Source organism: Triturus cristatus, chromosome 2_1 (genome assembly GCF_964204655.1).
Source record: "Triturus cristatus chromosome 2_1, aTriCri1.1, whole genome shotgun sequence".
NCBI lineage: Eukaryota > Metazoa > Chordata > Amphibia > Caudata > Salamandridae > Triturus > Triturus cristatus.
In genome coordinates this window covers 92,610,412-92,628,806 of record NC_140581.1, presented here as the reverse complement: position 1 = coordinate 92,628,806, position 18,395 = coordinate 92,610,412, and the positions used below count along the sequence as shown (strand labels likewise).

The 18,395-nt window shown below is 48.9% G+C and overlaps 1 protein-coding gene across 2 annotated transcripts in view; it reads right to left on the bottom strand.

Moving 5' to 3' along the window:
- Window positions 1–18,395, bottom strand: part of FANCG (FA complementation group G) — a 249,449-nt gene that overhangs the window by 188,190 nt on the left and 42,864 nt on the right. Inside the window, exon 3 of one of the 2 annotated variants that reach the window (XM_085628171.1) lies at window positions 8,847–8,978. The exons of the other annotated variant lie outside the window; for it this stretch is intronic. Within the exon in view, the coding sequence (XP_085484297.1) occupies window positions 8,847–8,978 (132 nt within the window). The remainder of the gene's footprint in view (window positions 1–8,846; window positions 8,979–18,395) is intronic. 2 annotated transcript variants of the gene reach the window in all.

Genomic DNA, 18,395 nt, shown 5'->3' with positions numbered 1-18,395 from the left:
GGAGGAGGTACATGGGCAACGTATGAGATGTTAATGGAGGAGGATGACCTACACCGGGGACAATTTTTGCTTCACAACTCATTGCTTGCCACGCTAGGGCGCCAGTGGGGAGATAAGACCACCAAACTGCCCAAACATCTCACGAGCCAATATTTACTTGAGATGGGTAGAGGCAGATACATCATACATCGGTTCGCTGATTCACTCCGCTCCCACACTATTCCACAGCTCCTTCATCTACGGCAACGCAGGGAAGCACATTCACTGAGAAGGAATGGGCCGCCTTACTGGAAGGCCCCAGACACATGATTCAAACAAAAAACAAGAGAAAACTTTGATGATGAGTGTTGGACTTGGCCCTTTTTGCAGGGTCATCCCTGAACTTTTTGCCTTCCTCCTAGCCTTTTTTTTCTGACATGGTGTCGGTGGCTTTAGGACTCTGGGCACTTTAGCACTGATGTCCAATGTAAAGTGCGTGTGCTCTCTGTGATAAATATGGTAAGCTTGGTCTACATCTGTTTGGCACATTTAATTTACCTATCAGTCCCTTGTGAAGTGGTACCTCAGATACCCAGGGCCAGTAAATTAAATGCTACTGGTGGGCTTGCAGTGCTGATTGCGTCACCCACCAAGGTAGCCTTTCAAACCTGTCTCAGGTCTCTGCCATTGCAGGGCCTGTGCGCGCAGTGCTACTGCCGCTGTGAAGTGGCACCTAAAGTGTGTGCCATGTCTGTGGCCCCCCTTTTACTGCATGTCAGTCACCCCTAGGGTAGGCCCTAGCTAGCCCTATGGGCAGGGTGCATTGTAGGTAAAAGGTAGGACATGTACCTTAAGTGTGTGATATGTCCTGGTAGTGACAAACAGCCATTTTGGTTTCTCACTGCTATGGGGCTGCCCTCCCATAGGAATGCACTGGGGATTCCCTGATAAGTGCTTCAGTGGGAATTCCGGATATGAGAGGAGCAGCGTGGTCAAGTTTGGTATGGTTAGAATGGTAATAATAAATGCTGGTCAATGGTGTGCGCAGATTTATTATAACTATTTTAGAAATGCCACTTTTAGAAGTTGGCCTTTCTGTGTGCTATGTGTGACTGTCTGATGTGGATTGCATGTCTGCCTTTGGAGTGACAGGGGCTAGTGAGGTGTGTGTGGCTCCAGGGAGGGCAGGGCGAGTCAGCACTAGGCTGAAAAAGGGCATCTGCATTTGGAGTAGTGGGAGGAATAGTCCCCTGACCCTGAAAAGGTCTGTGCCTGCCTATGTGAATGATGGCTCCGCCTCCCTGTGGTGCGTCTGATGACAGAGCCCCCACCTGACAAAGGGAAAGAGGAGCCCTGTAAACAAAGTGCTCCACACTCCCCAGTGTTCCCCCCAAGCCCTGTGTCAGGGCAGACAAAGAAAAATGTTGGTATAAATATTGGGGCTGTGATCCCATGAAAATGTTGTTCCTGTGCTTTCCTTGTGCTTATTCGGGGGACTTGCTGCTGCTGGGCCCCAGGAGGAACCGCCACGAGAGACTGCCTCCCTGCTGGAGGGCCCTGTGTGCTGGCCTGCCTGGGCCCAGCTGTGTCCCCTGAACCCTGAGGAGTCTTGCACCTTGTGAGCGCTATTTCTTTATGGCTGGATCCCCAGGGAGGGGGACTCCAGCCTCTGCCCGGAGAAGAGGGCGTTCGTGCCCTGCAGCGCTTGGCTGCAACGTGTCCGTTGAAGGAATCCCGACGTGGGGATTCCCCCTCGCATTGCCAGGGATAGTGGGAGCCCACCCCACGTTTTGCTAAAGGGGCGGGTGCCCACCCCGCACTGGTGTTTATTTTAAGAGCCGGAGCCCACCCCGCATTTGGGTCCGTCCAAGTGGGAGCCCAACTCGCATTCGGCCGAGGGAGAAGAGGAGCGCCGCAGCGACCCGGAAGCCAAGCGCCGGCTGCCTGGCTGTGAGCGGGGCCTATGATGCCTAGGGCAGTGAGGAAGTGAAACCAAGCAGTGAGAGCGGAAGCCTGGCAACAACGAAGCCTGGTTGTGGGCGGGGCCGTTTTCCGCTGAAGGAGCAGACGGAGACCGCACTTCATGTCCGACTCCAGCCGCAGCCACATCCGCCAGAGGAAAGGACAGAGGCAGCGCCTGAGTCGACCTGGCCCCACAGGACGGGGTCGGTGCCCCGCCAGTGACCGCCTACATTTGGAGCATCTGACCACTGTTGGATGCGGACGGCAGCGCCTTCTTTCGCTCAGTCCCCCAAGGAGTGGTGAGTGGAGGGGAGTCTCTTTTTCCTTGTTGTGCCTGACCCGGCCCACGGTGGTGGACTACTCAGCATTGTGGCAGCTGCACCCTGACCAGATTCTTGGGGGCACTCACCGTGGGCAGAAACAAAGTGTATTTTTGCCCCCTCCCACCCCGGATTTGGTGTACGGGGCACCGGGGTCCTTTCCTCAGGATTAGGTCGGAACGGAGACCTCAGTATTCCACACCGAGTGGAGGGTTACGGCCTCAGGAGGGGATGAGGGCCTCTGGCGAACTATAGGCACTACGCCCGGGTGTGCTCCAGGAAGTCTGTGGGCACAATAGTTCCCCACGGTAGTGTGGGTTATGCTCATGGTGAACCCTACTACGAGGCCTCAGCGGAGGAAATGTAATGTGCTATGGGGCACGGTTGCTGATTATGTTTCGTTTTGCATAATATGTGGTGATCCCTTTCTAGCAGTGATTCTCCTGTACCATGTGCACACTGCTAGTAGTTCCTAATGTACACTACTAATGATGTTTAGGCATGATATGTTGTGCCAGGGGCAGTCCTAACTAGTAGTTACTGTCAGGAAAATAACTTGCAACTACTTAAACTGCACAGGAGCAGGATGACGCTAAATCCCAATGCCCTTCTCAGAACTCTTCCTGTTTCCTCACAGGTAAGTTCTATGGGGGGGAAAGGGGTTGGGACAGAGAAGAGACTGCTCCAAAATCTGCCTGTTATGCTTCTTTAATTTCTTCTTCTTCTTCTTTCAGGTCTGACAACAGTTACATTAATATTAGAATTTACTGTAATTTATAACTTACTGATCTTTCTTCAATTTAAAATATAGATTTCTTATCTTACCAGAATGTCTTTGGACGCTTGCTTCTCTTCTTACTTCTCACATGTATCAGCAATGTATGTATGAGAAGTCTTCACTCTACTCTCTTCTTTATTTTAGGTTCGCTCTGTACGTGATTTTTCCTGAGCCCTTTTACATAAGAGAAGATCAGGTAAGCGTGTGTGTCTTTATTCATTCAATTGATGTGTCAGACTTCCTTTTCTCACTACAACTTACTGTGAAGAGATGAGAGTGAGGCATTATACTGGGGGTTCTGGCACTGCCTAGTTGCTAGCTTTTGTCTCCTTATTTAATTTGATGAACGGAGAGATTTAAGGGAGATTCTAATTATGCCCTTTAAGAAGCTTCTGCTCCTATTGTCTGTAACCTCTCTTCTTTTTTAAGCTGAGACGTTTCTCCACGTTTTACGCTCCTGTGGAAAATATTAGATTTGGACCTTGAAGCCTTTTAGAAGCGACGTGTAAAAAAGTATCTTCGCGTCTATTTTAGTTAGAGACTTCTGGCCTTTCGTTCGTTTTATTTAGACGCGCAGTATGTAGAGAACATTTCTCGCGTCTAAATCTTTTAACCTTAAATCAAGCGGAATGCCTTGTTACCAGACGCGACGTGAGAAAAGGTTACGACCGCGTCTATGCGTCTTTATGCTTTAAACAAATAATTAGTGGCTCGTTTAAACGCACGGCAATGTAAGATATTTGCCCGCGTTAGCCTCAGCTCTTTTCCTCAAGAAAGCTTCGGTTAAGTATTTAAATTGTTTTAGACAGACGCGGCACATGAGTTAATGCGCCCGCGTCTGACAGAACTGAAAACGGAAAACAGTGTCAGCTGAACAATTAATCTCCACGTTTCAGCTCACTGTTTACTGAAAGGACTTTAACAAACATTCATATTCAGCTGCTCTTAAGTAATGTCGCTTTTAGGCTTTTATTCTCTGAAACCTTGACAACCTTATTTTTATGCTCTTTTAGAATTTATTCAGTACCTTTTCCTTAAGTTTCACTAACCTGAATCTGAAGGGGATTATTAGTGCACCGACGAAGCTAACCCCGTAGTTTCTGCAAACTACCCTAGCTGACTAACACGACGCAGGGAAAACAGATGCTCTTCTCCTCGTTTCTTCAGTGAAGTGCGCAGTAGAATGTTGAAGCACACTTCACCAGGTGTCCTGAAGCCTAAAAGACTAGACTGCTGACAGCGGAGTGCTGTAGCAGTATGTGCATGTTGGCAGCCATTTTGGAGTTCCATCGATGCCAACATGCACCCCAGCTTAAGGGATTAACTGACTTTTGATAATTTTGTAGGGGGGAGATGGTAGTCAGCGTTGCGTTAGAAGGAGGAAACCTCCCGCGAGTCCTGACAGTTACTGGCTACCCTTATTGTGATGATAATGATTTATGCCTAATATGATGTGATGTATGCCTAATGCTAATACCAATAGCTACTGGTTGTGTTATTTTCACTACTTGTGATCCTAAGGGTTATGGCGTTGGGCCCAATCGGCCCTGACCTGTATACATGTCCCCTGTGAATATTGTCTAGTGCCAGTTGGCACAGTGTATGTGTGTGGTTATGATCTAATGTGTTTATGATAATACAAAGGCTATTTTTTATATAACCTTGTGTGGAGTTTCTTTTGTGGTGTGCCTAGTGTGTTGCTGTTGTGTGTGTGTGTTGCACAAACGCTTTACACATTGCCTCTGGGATAAGCCTGACTGCTCGTGCCAAGCTACCAAGGGGGTGAGCAGGGGTTATCTTCAGTGTGCGACTCCCTTTCCCTGACTAGAGTGGTGGTTCCTGCCTGGCTTAGGCGCAAGCCCTAGCCAACCAGAAATCCCATTTCTAACAATGAGCGATCCAGAAAAAAAAGTTACCTGTTTTGAAAGTATTTGCAGGGGCAGGAAATTCATATCAGCAGATGCCCAGGACATATTCTTTGGGGTCAACGGCAACAAGTTTCCAGGTTTACTTTGTTCGATGGATAAGTAGGCCCAACCGCCTGAAGCACAAACCCTTTGGCTGACAGTTGACAGTATGGACAGAAAATATGAAAATATTGTCTGCTACTAGAAAAAGATTTTTATTTGTCTGTAAATGGTTTAAATTTGTATATGATTTATTAATATAAAACCTTTACTTTTAGGGCCAGTGCTGCAAGTAAATGAAGTGAGCTACGCTTGCATCACTGACAGTGATTCCAGTACAAAAACATGTTTAAACATTTTTTGTAATTTTTCACAATTTGAGGCAAAATAAAATATACACAAAAAAACTGCTCTAGAAAGTTGCATTGCTAAATTGTTAAACAACTTTAGATACTATTTCAGTGAGGTAACTTTTTGCAAACTGTGCATGATATAGGCCAATATTTATTTTAAAAGAAATTGAGCGAGAATCAGTGTAAAATCATTAGGAAAATCATGAAAACAAGTTAGGGGCCCAATTCTTGAATCAAGACACAAAATGGCACCTGCAGATAGTTCCTTGCATTGGTATAGATTTACAACTTTCTGGAATTCGCAAAGGTTTACAGAAGTATGCCTGAAATCATACTCCTAGCAAATGTTTGTGAAGACCATTATTACATGAGCAAATATACATGGTCACAGGTTCAAATCCCTGAAGGCCCAGCCAGACTTTTATCCTTTCAAGGTCAATAAAATGAGGTTCATTGAGTTGGGTAACAATAAACATCTCTAGGGCAAACATGCTCTTTACAAATATGCATGCTATGTTAGGTTGTATTTGTTTATGCAACTATCTGCTGAGTGATTGCAAATTCACTTTTTCTATGCCCCCATTTTTCCCACTCTAGAAAATGGTCTACTCGTGCCACAAATAAACTTCCAACCTTTTCTAGCATTGGAAGAGATTAAACAGGACCTGGTGAATAACCTTCAACATGCAAGTTAATGGGTGTACACACATTTGCAGTGCATTCCAACCCTGGAAATACAGCTTCCGGCTACTTCCGGTCTTTCTATGTAGATCTGTGGGAATGTGGGAGAATCAGAGCCTTGCTAGAATCCAAACCTTTATATAACATGAGCATAATTGAAGAGGCTGCCATAATTTGACACCTCAACACCTGACACCAAAAGGGACAAATGGATTTATTTAAAGGACAAGCAGATTTCTGTAGTACTGTGTCCCTTGGGCAAGTAGTTATTTTATAAAACCCCACACCCCTTTTATTTCGCTCTTGAGTGAACAGAGCAGGGCTTGTGGTGTTATTTCTATTAGGGAGGCAGCTTTGTAGGTCATCCGCTTACAATCATTAAAAGCCTCTTGATCAATTATTTTGTCAGGCATAAATGCCAGAAAATCATACCAATCTTCTGAAATTCTTTTCTCTTTGAGGAAGACTACTCAGATGGAATATCAGAAGATCTCAGTGGAAGAAGATAGGACTCAGACCAACTTAATATCCAGAACTGGTAATCAAGAAGCAAAAAGATTCACTGGAACATGGTATACCGTTCAGAGGAACGCAAGTCCTGAAGATAACAGCTGTGATACAGAAAAGAAAGGAATTGTTCCACGAAAGAAGCACTGTGTTCAGAATCCATATGAGGTTATGAAAAGCACAGATTTCGGAGGCAAGTCTAAACCACTGTCAATAAATAGATGTCCACATTCTCAGTGTCTGGGGCTCAGTGGACAAGGTACCTTTTGCAAGTCTACTACCCTTGAGACATATGGCTTAGTAGGATACAATCCTTTATGCTCACCAGTAACAGGTCAAGAAAGACCCAGAGTTTTTTGTGATGGTGACCTGGATGATGACTCTAGTAGAGCCTTTTCTATGCCTGATAGTCTTACTGGGTTCATCTGGCAGAGATTACGGACTAGTACCACATAATACGACCGGAAGAGGAAAGATCAACAGGACCAGGATGAACTCTACTGCTCGAGGGGAGGACCTCTTACCATACTGGTGATCAGAAAGTGAATGACACCAAAAGCACCAAAGCTACCTCTCTAACCCCAAAAAAGTAGAGAATAATAAAGAAATATGACTGGTATAGTAATAGGGAATACAAAATATTTAAAACCCATGGAAAGTTTTGGAGAGTAACATCCATTGGTGAACCAATGGCTATGCAAAAAGATACTTCGTCCCACCTAGAACGTGTGCTTTCACATGGCTACTAAGGCAATTCCCAGGCTGAAGGGAATGGTTCTTGTCAGCTTGCGACTTTATGTTAACTGCATACAAAAGGCCAGGAATATAATACATTAAAGATGTCTGGAGTTAGCCAGATTTCTTAAGACTGGACTGAGACTGTGTCTTAGGGGGCAAATAGGAGGAACCAGGATTCACTCCCTGGTGACTCAATTGATCCCTTACTAGCACCCAGGGACGGAAGAATACTCAACCTCTCGGACCGAGTTGAAAGCATTGCTCCCATGAGAGACTGTCTCAGAACCATGGTGCAGGAGAAGTACAGAACAACCCTACCAAGAAGGGAAGTGGGACTCTATGCAGCAACAGAATATGGTTTGTAAATGCTCCTTGCTCTCAAATGCTTTATGTTTGGACCTTTGCACTTGGTCAGATATTGCAAAGGAATGATGACACAAAGTGAATAGGTTAAACCAAGAACTAAGCTACTCAACTGGATAAAAAGAGATGGGAGAGGTGAAAAACACAAAATAATGTAAAAGAAATGGAGAAAGGCCATGGAGTAACAATTGATGAGTAGTAGCGAATCAGGTTCCAACCCATAACAATATGCGGGGGCAAACTGTGGAGAATAGCCATTAAAAGGTGGATAAATGATGTATGACAACATCCATCTTATGCCTGCTAGTTCAGTACCAGATGGGCAACTAGATAGATAGATAGATAGATAGATAGATAGATAGATAGATAGATAGATAGATAGATAGATAGATAGATAGATAGATAGATAGATAGATAGATAGATAGATAGATAGATAGATAGATAGATAGATAGATAGATAGATAGATAGATAGATAGATAGATAGATACTAATTAAATAGTTATTCAAGAAGTGTTTGGTCATGTCCCTAGGTTGCATGGTAGGAACATAGTGAGAAAGGGGAGATATTGGATGTAGCAGTATCTCATGAGTGCTTTATGTGGCTAGTGAGCGGATTACAGCAGTAAATGGAAGTCCAAGAGTGATTCAAGTGTTTCCTCTATGAGTGAGGAAGGACAGCAAGTCATTTGCTTAGCTGGGGAGGTGCCAATAAAAAGAAACAAGAGAAAGATAGAGTGCATGGTTAATGTGTGAATACAAATGGTGAGACAGAATGTGTGCAATACTAAAGAGAGCATGGAAAGCAAACAATAGGTAGAGAATTCGGCATATAGGGAGACTTGTGCAACATCCGCCAGCTCTATATGTACATTAAGAGGCTGTGTGGCATCATAACCAGAATACATGGTGGAAGATGGAACACGTCCATTGAAAAGCAATGGCTGGAAACAGCTACAGCATTCTCAGCATGTGTGCTGAATTCATAGTATCCAAGTAATAAAACTAGCCAGAGAGCCCAACAGCAGTGCAAAGGATACCACTCAGATTTTATTCAAATGGATTCACAATTATATGTAGAGCATTAATATATGTAGAGCATTCCTAATTCTAAAGGCACTTCAATCTTAAAATGCAGACTAGTCTATTAGTTGCTCCTTCATTTTGTTACAAAACTGGAAAACAATGAGAAAAGTATGGCGGGAGAAGATTTTTTAAAAGAACGATCAATAAATGTCTGACGAGCAAACCCAGTTTACCTCTAAGAAGTCCTTGGTGTATTGCCTTCTCATCCTGGTCTGTGAAGCCCCCCGTCACATTGATGCTGAAAACTATGGAGTTGCAGAGAATCGCCAGCTCCAAAGGAAGACTAAGAACGGCGGGTGGAAGCCCTGTGATCACAAGAAACCAACAGCAAGACTTTCAGCTCTTGGACTTTATTAGAACAAGTGTCACAAATGGTGTGAATAACGTATCCAGGATTGAAATATTTCACCCAATCACATAAAGAACAGCATTTAAACCATCTCAATAACTACTGAAAATGAGCATTGCATAGAGTACTGAAAAATATTCAAATCAAATAAAATGAAGAAAATGTGCAAGAAAAAGCTATTCATCAGTAAAATTAGCATCTTCCATAGAGAAACATACATAACACTATATGCGTTTACTAAAATAGTCCCTGCAAAGGACCTGGGGAGTCCAAAATCACTTTCAAAGGAGACAGCATGTGTTGTATCTCCCATCTTCCCTGGAAAAGGCATATTTATAGTGAGCCACTACACTAGAACTATTTTAAAATGACTTTAAGGTAGCCGCCTAGACTGGACTGGAGTAGGAAAAGGAGAGGGTTGAATGAATATTGCCTAACTGTACGACTGAAGCAAGGCTGGAGACAATGGATCTTCCAAAGTTAATACACGACTGACCCGGAGCTGCTTACCCTCCCAACGCCTTGAGACCCTCACGGGTGAGTAGCGCATTCTATAAACCCCCTGATTGATTGATTGATTGATTACACTTAGAACAGGCAAGGCGACGGTGTAGGCCTTAGCATTGAGGGTGACTGTCATGCTGGAACAAGTGGCGGACAAGAGATATTTTTTCTCCTCCAAAGCTTCTTTTCTGTCCATACTCTGTCTGCTTTGAAAAGGGCAGGCCTCTCCCTTAGTATATTTGAATTCCTAAAGTGCGGAAGAGAAGGGCTGCTTACCTGGATGAGTGAAGCGGAGTTAGAATTATAAATTATGATGTAGACATTAGGGGCCTCATGTAGGTAGCCAAATACCGGTCGGTAACGGCCGATTTTCGGTAATTATACCGTTACCGACCGGTATTTTGGCTATTGGTATGTAGGGGGACAAGTTTTGGCTTCGGAATTTACCGAATCGGTAAAATTACCGATTCGGTAATAATACCGAATCGGTAATGTTACCGAATCGGTAACTTTTCCGAATCGGTAATTTTACCGATTCGGTAAATTCCGAAACCAAAATCGAGATGTAGGGGGAGTGTGTGGGTGTGTTTAAGAGTCGGTATTTACCACCAACTTATAGTTGGTGGTAAATAATTAATGTATGTGTTTAAGCATTTTTACGCGCGTAGCAGTGTGCAATGTGGCATACATACATGCCCTTAGGGCATGTATGTGTGCCACATGTGCACACATGGCCGAATCAGGGGTGCAACAGGGTGTCAATGTGACACCCTGCCACCCTTTCATGTGTTCCCCCCATTACCGAATCGGTATTTACCGATTCGGTAATGAGGCATACCTTCCCATCAATGGGAAGGTATGCCTCATTACCGAATCGGTAAATACCGATTCGGTAATTACCGAATTGTAACGAATCGGTAAAAAATACCGACTCATTACCTACATACGAGTTACCACTTCTAAAATACCGATTCGGTATCGTTCGGTATTTTAGAAGTGGTAACTGGTATGCTACCTACATGAGGCCCTAAGCCTGAGCTGTGAAATGTTCATGCATGAAAGTTACACGAACAAACAAATGTGTGTCTGGGGTGAAATACTAGCTCACTCACCACTGTTTCTGATTCCTGTCTCTTTTGAGGCTGTTCTTTGTTATGGAACACGCCTTCATTTTAAGATCAGCTAAACCCCTGTCCATTGGGTAGAAATATGCATTTTTGAAGGTGAGAAGGACACAGCAAATGCATTTGGTATTAGTGAGGCGGTATTGCTTTTGTCCTTCAATGAGCTAAGATGTAAAGAGCTTACCACGTTTTGTTACAAGATACGCCAGGTAGCTGACGAAGGGGTAAGCTAGGTGAGGAGTAAGTAGGCTCGTTAGGCCAGAGGATACACCCAAATTGAAGGCCAGTGATATTTTATCATTTTAGGAAAGCCACAATCTCCTTCATTGCTTTTTTTTCAATTCTTAAATAAAATTATATATTTAACTTTACTTTCTTTCTTCCTTGCCAAAAGTAAATTTTGCATCCTTCATATATTAACTGTTTTAGCTAACTTTATTATTTAATAATGTTAACACTGAACTCTAGTTAAAACTTTCAGACTAGAGAGGAGCCTAGCGCGCAACCAAGATGGCCGCGTAGGTGCGAAGCTCCCGAGGACCTCCGCGACCTCCTGAATTAATCCTGATTATATCCTGTCTTTGATGAGGGGACTGTGTCTGTGTACCCGAGCTGAGGCGGCACCCGTTTTCCGTTTTCGAATCTGACCCCGGACACCGGTGGGAGCACCGATCGAAGATTGCGGCCTTCTCCGCGCCGGCCCCCCGGACTGGAGTTGTGGGGCGATCCGGGGACAAAGCGAACAACAGCGGCGGGCAGGGCTGGGCGACTCGCGTACCCCGCGCTTTCACTTTCGCTTTTGCGCCCTCCTTGCCCTCAAGCGAGGTAGGGTTGCGGAGCGGGGTGCGGTGGTGTGGTCTTGTCCCGGTGCCCGGCTGACCCGCCGGCTGTGAGTTGTCCTGCGGTCCAGTGGTCACCCCCCCCCGGAACCCGTGAACTGGTTTATCGGCCCTTTCGAGGAGATTGGCACGACTTTGGGAGTGCGACATGTCCACAAAGCAAGATGGCGACCGGGCAAAGGTGAAATCGACCCGCCGTGGCCCGGCACATCAGTCTAACAGCATGGACCGCTACACCCTCCAGAAGGGATCTCCAGAGGCACCGCGTACATCCCCCGCGGGCCCGACTGAGGCGTCTGCTCAGCCCGCGGATCTGACCCTCCGGGACGTCATGGGCGCCATTGCCGAGATGAAGGCCTCGGTGGACCAGCGCTTTGATACTCTGGCGCAGAAGATAGACTCGGCCCTGGTGGATGTGGGCCTGGTGAGAGCCGACTTGTCTAAAACAAATGACCGGGTCGATTCCCTGGCCCACACTACCTCGGGTCTCACTACAGACGTGGCGGCCCTTCAAAAGGAGGTGCACCGGCTTGGCCAGGCGAGCGCCCTGATGGACCGTCGATTGGAGGACTCCGAGGGTCGGGCCCGGAGGAACAACGTTCGCATTGTCGGGGTGCCGGAGGGACGGGAGGAGGAGGCGGCAGATTTGTTTGTGGAAGACCTGATCCTCACCCGTCTCCAGCCCCGGGGGCTGAGTAAACTTTTTGCGGTGGAACGTGCTCACAGGGTCCCCGGAGGAAGACCTAAGGCCGGAGCCCCGCCGCGGCCTCTCATTGCCCGGATTTTTAACTTTCGGGACAGAGACGCTATCCTGCAGACTTCCAGGCTACAGGGACCGGTCAAGCTCGATAATATGGACGTGAATTTCTACCCTGACTTTACTCTGACGGTCCAAAAGCAGAGACTGAGTTTTCTCGGAGTTAAACGTCGCCTACGGGACCTGAACCTTAAGTACTCAATGCTTTTTCCAGCTAAGCTGAGGGTGGAGGTGGATGGTCGCACGCACTTTTTTGACCGTCCCGAGGCGGCTGGGGACTGGTTGGATACTCTGCCTGGGGATCGGGGCCGGGGGGGTGGGGGGGGTGCGGTTGGCGGGGAGGGCTCGCCGGATCAGAACTGAGGGGTGAATAGTAGGCCTTGCTCTGGACAACATTCCGGTTACCATTCACTGATCTTGTATGTTCCCCTCCTATGGAGGTCGTACGGGGTCCATTGGGGGCTTTCCCTCCTCCTCTGGGGGACTAGTTAGTTTTTTGTCTATGGGGCGACAGGCACACTGCACTTTGGGGGGGCTGTCTGGGCTCATGCAGGGGTGCAGGGAGGGGGGAGTTCTGTTGGGATGGGTGGGCGGGGGTGGAGTGTTGTTTGTTTGCACCGCAAGGCGAACCCTTTACTGTATTGTTGTTTTCGAGATGCTCTTTGGGGGACGACGGATGGCTTCCAGGTATGATGGGGGGTAGGGATTTGACTGTGTTATCATGGAACGTTAACGGACTGGGGGATAGGATTAAGCGTGGTGTGGTCCTGCAGTATCTGAAACGAATTTCACCAGATGTGGTCTTCCTGCAGGAGACACACCTTATAGGTAATTCCTTTCACGCCATGAATCGGCGAGGCTATCGCTTGGTGGCCCATTCGGGCTTCACTTCGGGCTCGCGGGGGGTGGGCATCATGATTAAGAACTCGCTCCCATTGGAGATTGATGAGGTGCGCCATGATGAGAGGGGACGTTACACTGTCTTGGTGGGTAGAATGGAGGGCAGAGTGGTCGTTTTTGTATCAGTGTACGTTCCGCCGGGGTTGCAATCTACCACGTTTGCGGACCTGGGGCGCCTCCTCCTTGACCTCCCGGGTGGGCTTCTGGTAGTTTGGGGGGACTTCAATGCGGTGGCTTCTGGGTCTATGGATCGTCATCCCCCCAGGGACCTCCCCCGGGCACAGGCGTGGCTGTCCGGCCTTTTAGATACACTAGGATTGGTGGATTGCTGGCGACTAAAGCATCCCGCGCAGCTGCAATACACCTTCCACTCGGGTGCCCATGGTAGCCTCTCGCGGCTAGATTATGTCCTTGTCCCTGCGGCCTATGCTGGGAGAGTGGGAGAGGTGCGCCATTTGGCGCGGGGTATTTCAGATCACTCCCCACTACTGTTGCACTTTGATGTCTTCCCGAGGGGGGAGGGCAGGGTAGCCCCAATCAATGCCTGGTACCTGCGCGACCCCACTATTCGAGCCGAATTGATCAAATCCTTGCAGCGGTACTTTGAGGAGAATGTGGGGTCTGTCCCTTCGGCTATCTCCCTGTGGGAGGCTTTTAAGGTAGTTCTCAGAGGGGAGGCCCTCTCCTTTATCTCCCATGCCCGGAGGCGCGAGCGGGAGGAGGTAACCCGGGTGGAGGCCGAAATTACTGAACTAGAGGGTGACCTGGGGAGCGGGGTGACGGATGCCACATTGCATGTTCTACATCTCAAGCAGGCGGCTTAGAGGGCCCTCGTCACGGAGGCGGCCAGGGGCCTCAGTAGAGAGCAACAGGGGCGACTGTATGATGTGGGTGATAAGGCTGGTAAATTGATTGCGTGGTTGGACAAAAAGGAGAGAGCGAGTCGTGTGGTTCCGTTGATCGAGAGGATGGATGGTGTGTGTGTCACCGAGCCGGACGCCATTGTCTCCTGCTTCGCGGATTATTTCCGCGAGGTGTATTCCCCGGTTTCTACCTGCTCGGAGGAGGATTCCCATGCCCTGCTTCGGGACATCGCGCTGCCCTCCCTTTCGGTGGAGGACAGGGATCTGCTGGACGCTCCTCCCACCTCGGACGAAATTGCCCTTGCTATCCGCTCGGTCGCATCTGGCAAGGCCATGGGCCCCAATGGCATCCCTATCGAGCTGTATAAGCTGCGACCAGATGTACTGGCGCCCCACCTGCGCGCGATGTTCCTGGCGGCCCGCTCGCGGGGTTCCCTTCCGCCGGACCAGCGTCTGGCCACGATCGTGGTGATCCACAAGGAGGGGAGACCCCGTGAGCGGGTCACATCCTATAGGCCTATCTCGCTCTTGAACGCGGAGCCCAAAATCCTCGCCAAGGTGCTGGCCAACCGGCTGGTCGGCGTGGTGGGCGATTTGGTCCACCAAGACCAGTCCGGCTTCATACCCCATCGCAACACGGCCCTTAATCTGCGACGCTTGCACGGGGTGCTCGCGCGTGTCCCGTTCGTGCGGGAACCGGCCATCTTGGCGTCCTTGGACGCCACCATGGCGTTTGATACGCTCGAATGGCCATACATTTGGGCGATGCTGGCGAAGTTTGGCTTCGGACCGGGCTTCATCGGCTGGGTCAAGTTGTTGTATTCCGGCCCATTGGCGCAGGTGGTGGTGAATGGACGAGTTTCGGCCCCATTCGCACTGGGACGGGGCACGCGACAGGGTTGCCCCCTGTCGCCTCTCCTGTTTGCACTGGCCCTGGAGCCCCTGGCGGAGTGGCTGCGGTGGCACCCTTCCATCCGTGGTCTCCGCTGGACCCCCGAGCATGAGGACCGTGTGTCCCTCTATGCTGATGATATCCTTCTATATCTCGCCTCCCCGCGTAAATCACTGATCGTCCTAGTTGATGTTTTGCGCTCATTCGGTCGCAACTCAGGCCTCGTCATCAACTGGGCGAAATCCTGTGTATATGTGCTTGTCGGGGAGGCTCCGGTCCTACCACGGGACTGTCCGATCCAGATTGCCTCCCAGGGGTTTCGGTACCTGGGTATATATATTACTCTGGACCCGGAGGCCCGCTACGAGCGGAATTTGCTGCCCCCCCTCCAGCGCTTGAAGGAGGATGTGGTGCGTTGGCGGCGTCTGCCGCTCTCGCCGCTCGGCCGAGCGGCCTTGTTTAAGATGATGTCGTTGCCGCGCTTTCTGTACGCTCTCCAGAACACTATGGACTTGGTCCCGGCGCGCTACTTCCGTGAGGTGGAGAGTTTGCAGCGTCGCCTGTTCTGGGACGGGAGGCCACGTATTGCCTTGGCTAAATTGACGCTCCCGTGGTACGATGGGGGGGTTGCCCTCCCGGATATCAAACGGTATTACTGGGCCTCCCAGCTAGCTGCGCTTAATCATGGCCTTTACGGGCCCGCCCTGAACCCGGCATTTGAAATGGACAAGATGCTCCTGCCCGGTGGCGACTACAATCGAGCGCTCTACTCTGGCGCGCCGGACCCTCGCCTGACGGGACCGACGCGTGTCATGGTGCGTGTATGGCACGCGGCTAACGCAGCTATGGGGTGGAAGGACCGTTTGACCCGGGCGTCACCGCTATATGCGTCTGCGAGGTTGGGCTCCCTGTGGACCTCGAAGGGCTTCGAGAAGTGGGATACGATCGGCATCAGCACAGTGGGAGATCTCTGGACGAGGGGGGGATTCAAAACTTTCGAGACGCTGCAGACGGAGTTTCAGTTGCAAGGCAGTGAGTACTTTCGGTACTTACAAGTCCGCCACGCGCTGGGCTCCGTCTTCCCGGATGTCGCGTCCATTCCGGAGTCTTCCCCCCTGGAGGACAGAGTGCTGGATGGCCATGTCCCAGACAGCACGATCTCCCTTATATATAAAAAACTGATCAACGACCGATCGGGCCTGCTGACTGGCCTCCGCGAGGCCTGGGTTGCCGATGGGCTGGAATTGGACGACGAGGACTGGATTTCCGCGGTGGCCTCTCCGAAGGAGGTGGCCATCCCGGCTCGCCTTCGCTTCGTCCAGCTTAAGATCCTCCACCGGGTTTACGTGACGGGGCCGAGGCTTCTACGTATGGGCTTTGCTGAGGATGGACTGTGTAAGCGTGGCTGTGGTGCTTTGGCAACTTTCTTGCATATTCTGTGGGAATGCCCAGAGGTGGAGCGATTCTGGCGTGGTGTACACGAGGTCCTGCGAGTGGTTACGCGTGTCGCGCTGTTGCCTGAAGCGAGGAGATGCTTGCTGAATGTGTGGGAGCCAACTGACTACTCGGTTCCGCAGACGCGGTGGGTGACTCTGGGATACATGATAGCTAAGCGTGACATTGCTCAATTGTGGGGATCCCAGAGGCCCCCGGCGGTGTCGGCCTGGAAAGAACACATGGATTGGTGTATGTTTCGTGAAAAGGTGGTGTATGTTGCGAGGTGTAAGCCTGGGGCGTGGGTGAAAATCTGGGGCCCCTGGAACGCCTATCGCGGGGGTATTTGCGAGCCGCCACTGCTGCCGGCTGCCTCACCAGCCCCGTCCCCCTAGCCGACCCCCTCCCCTAGCCACGGGCACGTGGTTCCCCAGTCCCTGATCTGTTCTCATTCCCCCTCTTCAGAGTTTGGCGATTGGTTGGGGTCCCCCACTTAAGGAGCGCGTGCTGTCACTTGGGATTGCGGGTTGCCTTGCGGGTGTGGTTATTTGTGTTGTTGTGTTTCGATAAAAGGAAACCGTATTGTGGGTTTGGAGTTATGTGGCCTGCACTACTGATATCCCCTGATTTACCTTTTTGCACCGCCAAGAGATTTTTCTGTATATATGTCATATGCTTCTGCCACTCTAGCGGCCGGCCAGACGGTTGTAGGCCCATACCTGTAACTATTTGAGATTGCAATAAACGGTTTCAAAAAAAAAAAAAAAAAAAAAAACTTTCAGACTATAACTGCAATGTATACTATTGCTACATCTTATTTTAAAGGGGGGGGGGAGAATCACAGAAGCAGTCTGAAAACCTGTTAACGCAGATCACCATTATGTTTACATACATTAAACATGACCTAGAATCCTGAGTTCATGTATACAGTAATGTCATTACCATCCTTGTAGCTATTTCCTATTTTGTTATTCATTATATTATCATATCGTCCCTACATAATTAACACGTTTTCCAAATCTAATATTCGACTGCGAATGTGTTTGTAACATTGCGGGGAACATCTAGTGTCTTCCGGGTTATTATGGAGACTATCCTTTTCATCATTTCTGTACACTTAGCAAGATCTTCCATGTCCATTTGCTCTGTCCTGGCAACCCTCATCTGTATTTACACCATGAATATCCAATCCAACAGGTCCCGCTCTCATCCTTCTTCCACTGGGAAGCCAATGGACCGCTTTTGACCAACGGCAATCCCAATACGGCAATTGTGTATTACTCCGGCATCTTTTGGTCTAGGTCTCGTAACAATAGGTAATGCCCCAACAACATATCAACATCAGTTTCCCCATCATATATTCATGTAACATGTTTATTCAGAAGAGAAGTGGTAAACATCGCATAAATAGTAAAACCTGGGAAACGCCATGAATAGCGCGAGCGCTATTAATGCAGCGCTTGTTTTGTGGCAGCGTTTGTTTTTAATATACTCGTTTGACATTTAATTTAAATTGTTTTAGAGTTCTCCCTGGTTCTACCTGCCTGGCCTCGCATACCCCCACCTCTGTCATCACACCTGCACAGTAATCTTGGCATTTCACCGCGTTTTGCGGGTCCTTCGCCGCTGACTCGCGGCGGCCATCTTGGGTGAGTGGGTCCCAGTGCACCAGCAAGTCCTCTCTCCATCTCCTTTGGAGACTATTTAGGTAGGCTAGTTTGAGCAGTGCGCCCTATTCCAGCGCGAGCGCTATTCATGCAGCGCTTGTTTTGTGGCAGCGTTTGTTTTTAATATACTCGTTTGACATTTAATTTAAATTGTTTTAGAGTTCTCCCTGGTTCTACCTGCCTGGCCTCGCATACCCCCACCTCTGTCATCACACCTGCACAGTAATCTTGGCATTTCACCGCATTTTGCGGGTCCTTCGCCCCTGACTCGCGGCGGCCATCTTGGGTGAGTGGGTCCCAGTGCACCAGCAAGTCCTCTCTCCATCTCCTTTGGAGACTATTTAGGTAGGCTAGTTTGAGCAGTGCGCCCTATTCCAGCGCAAGCGCTATTCA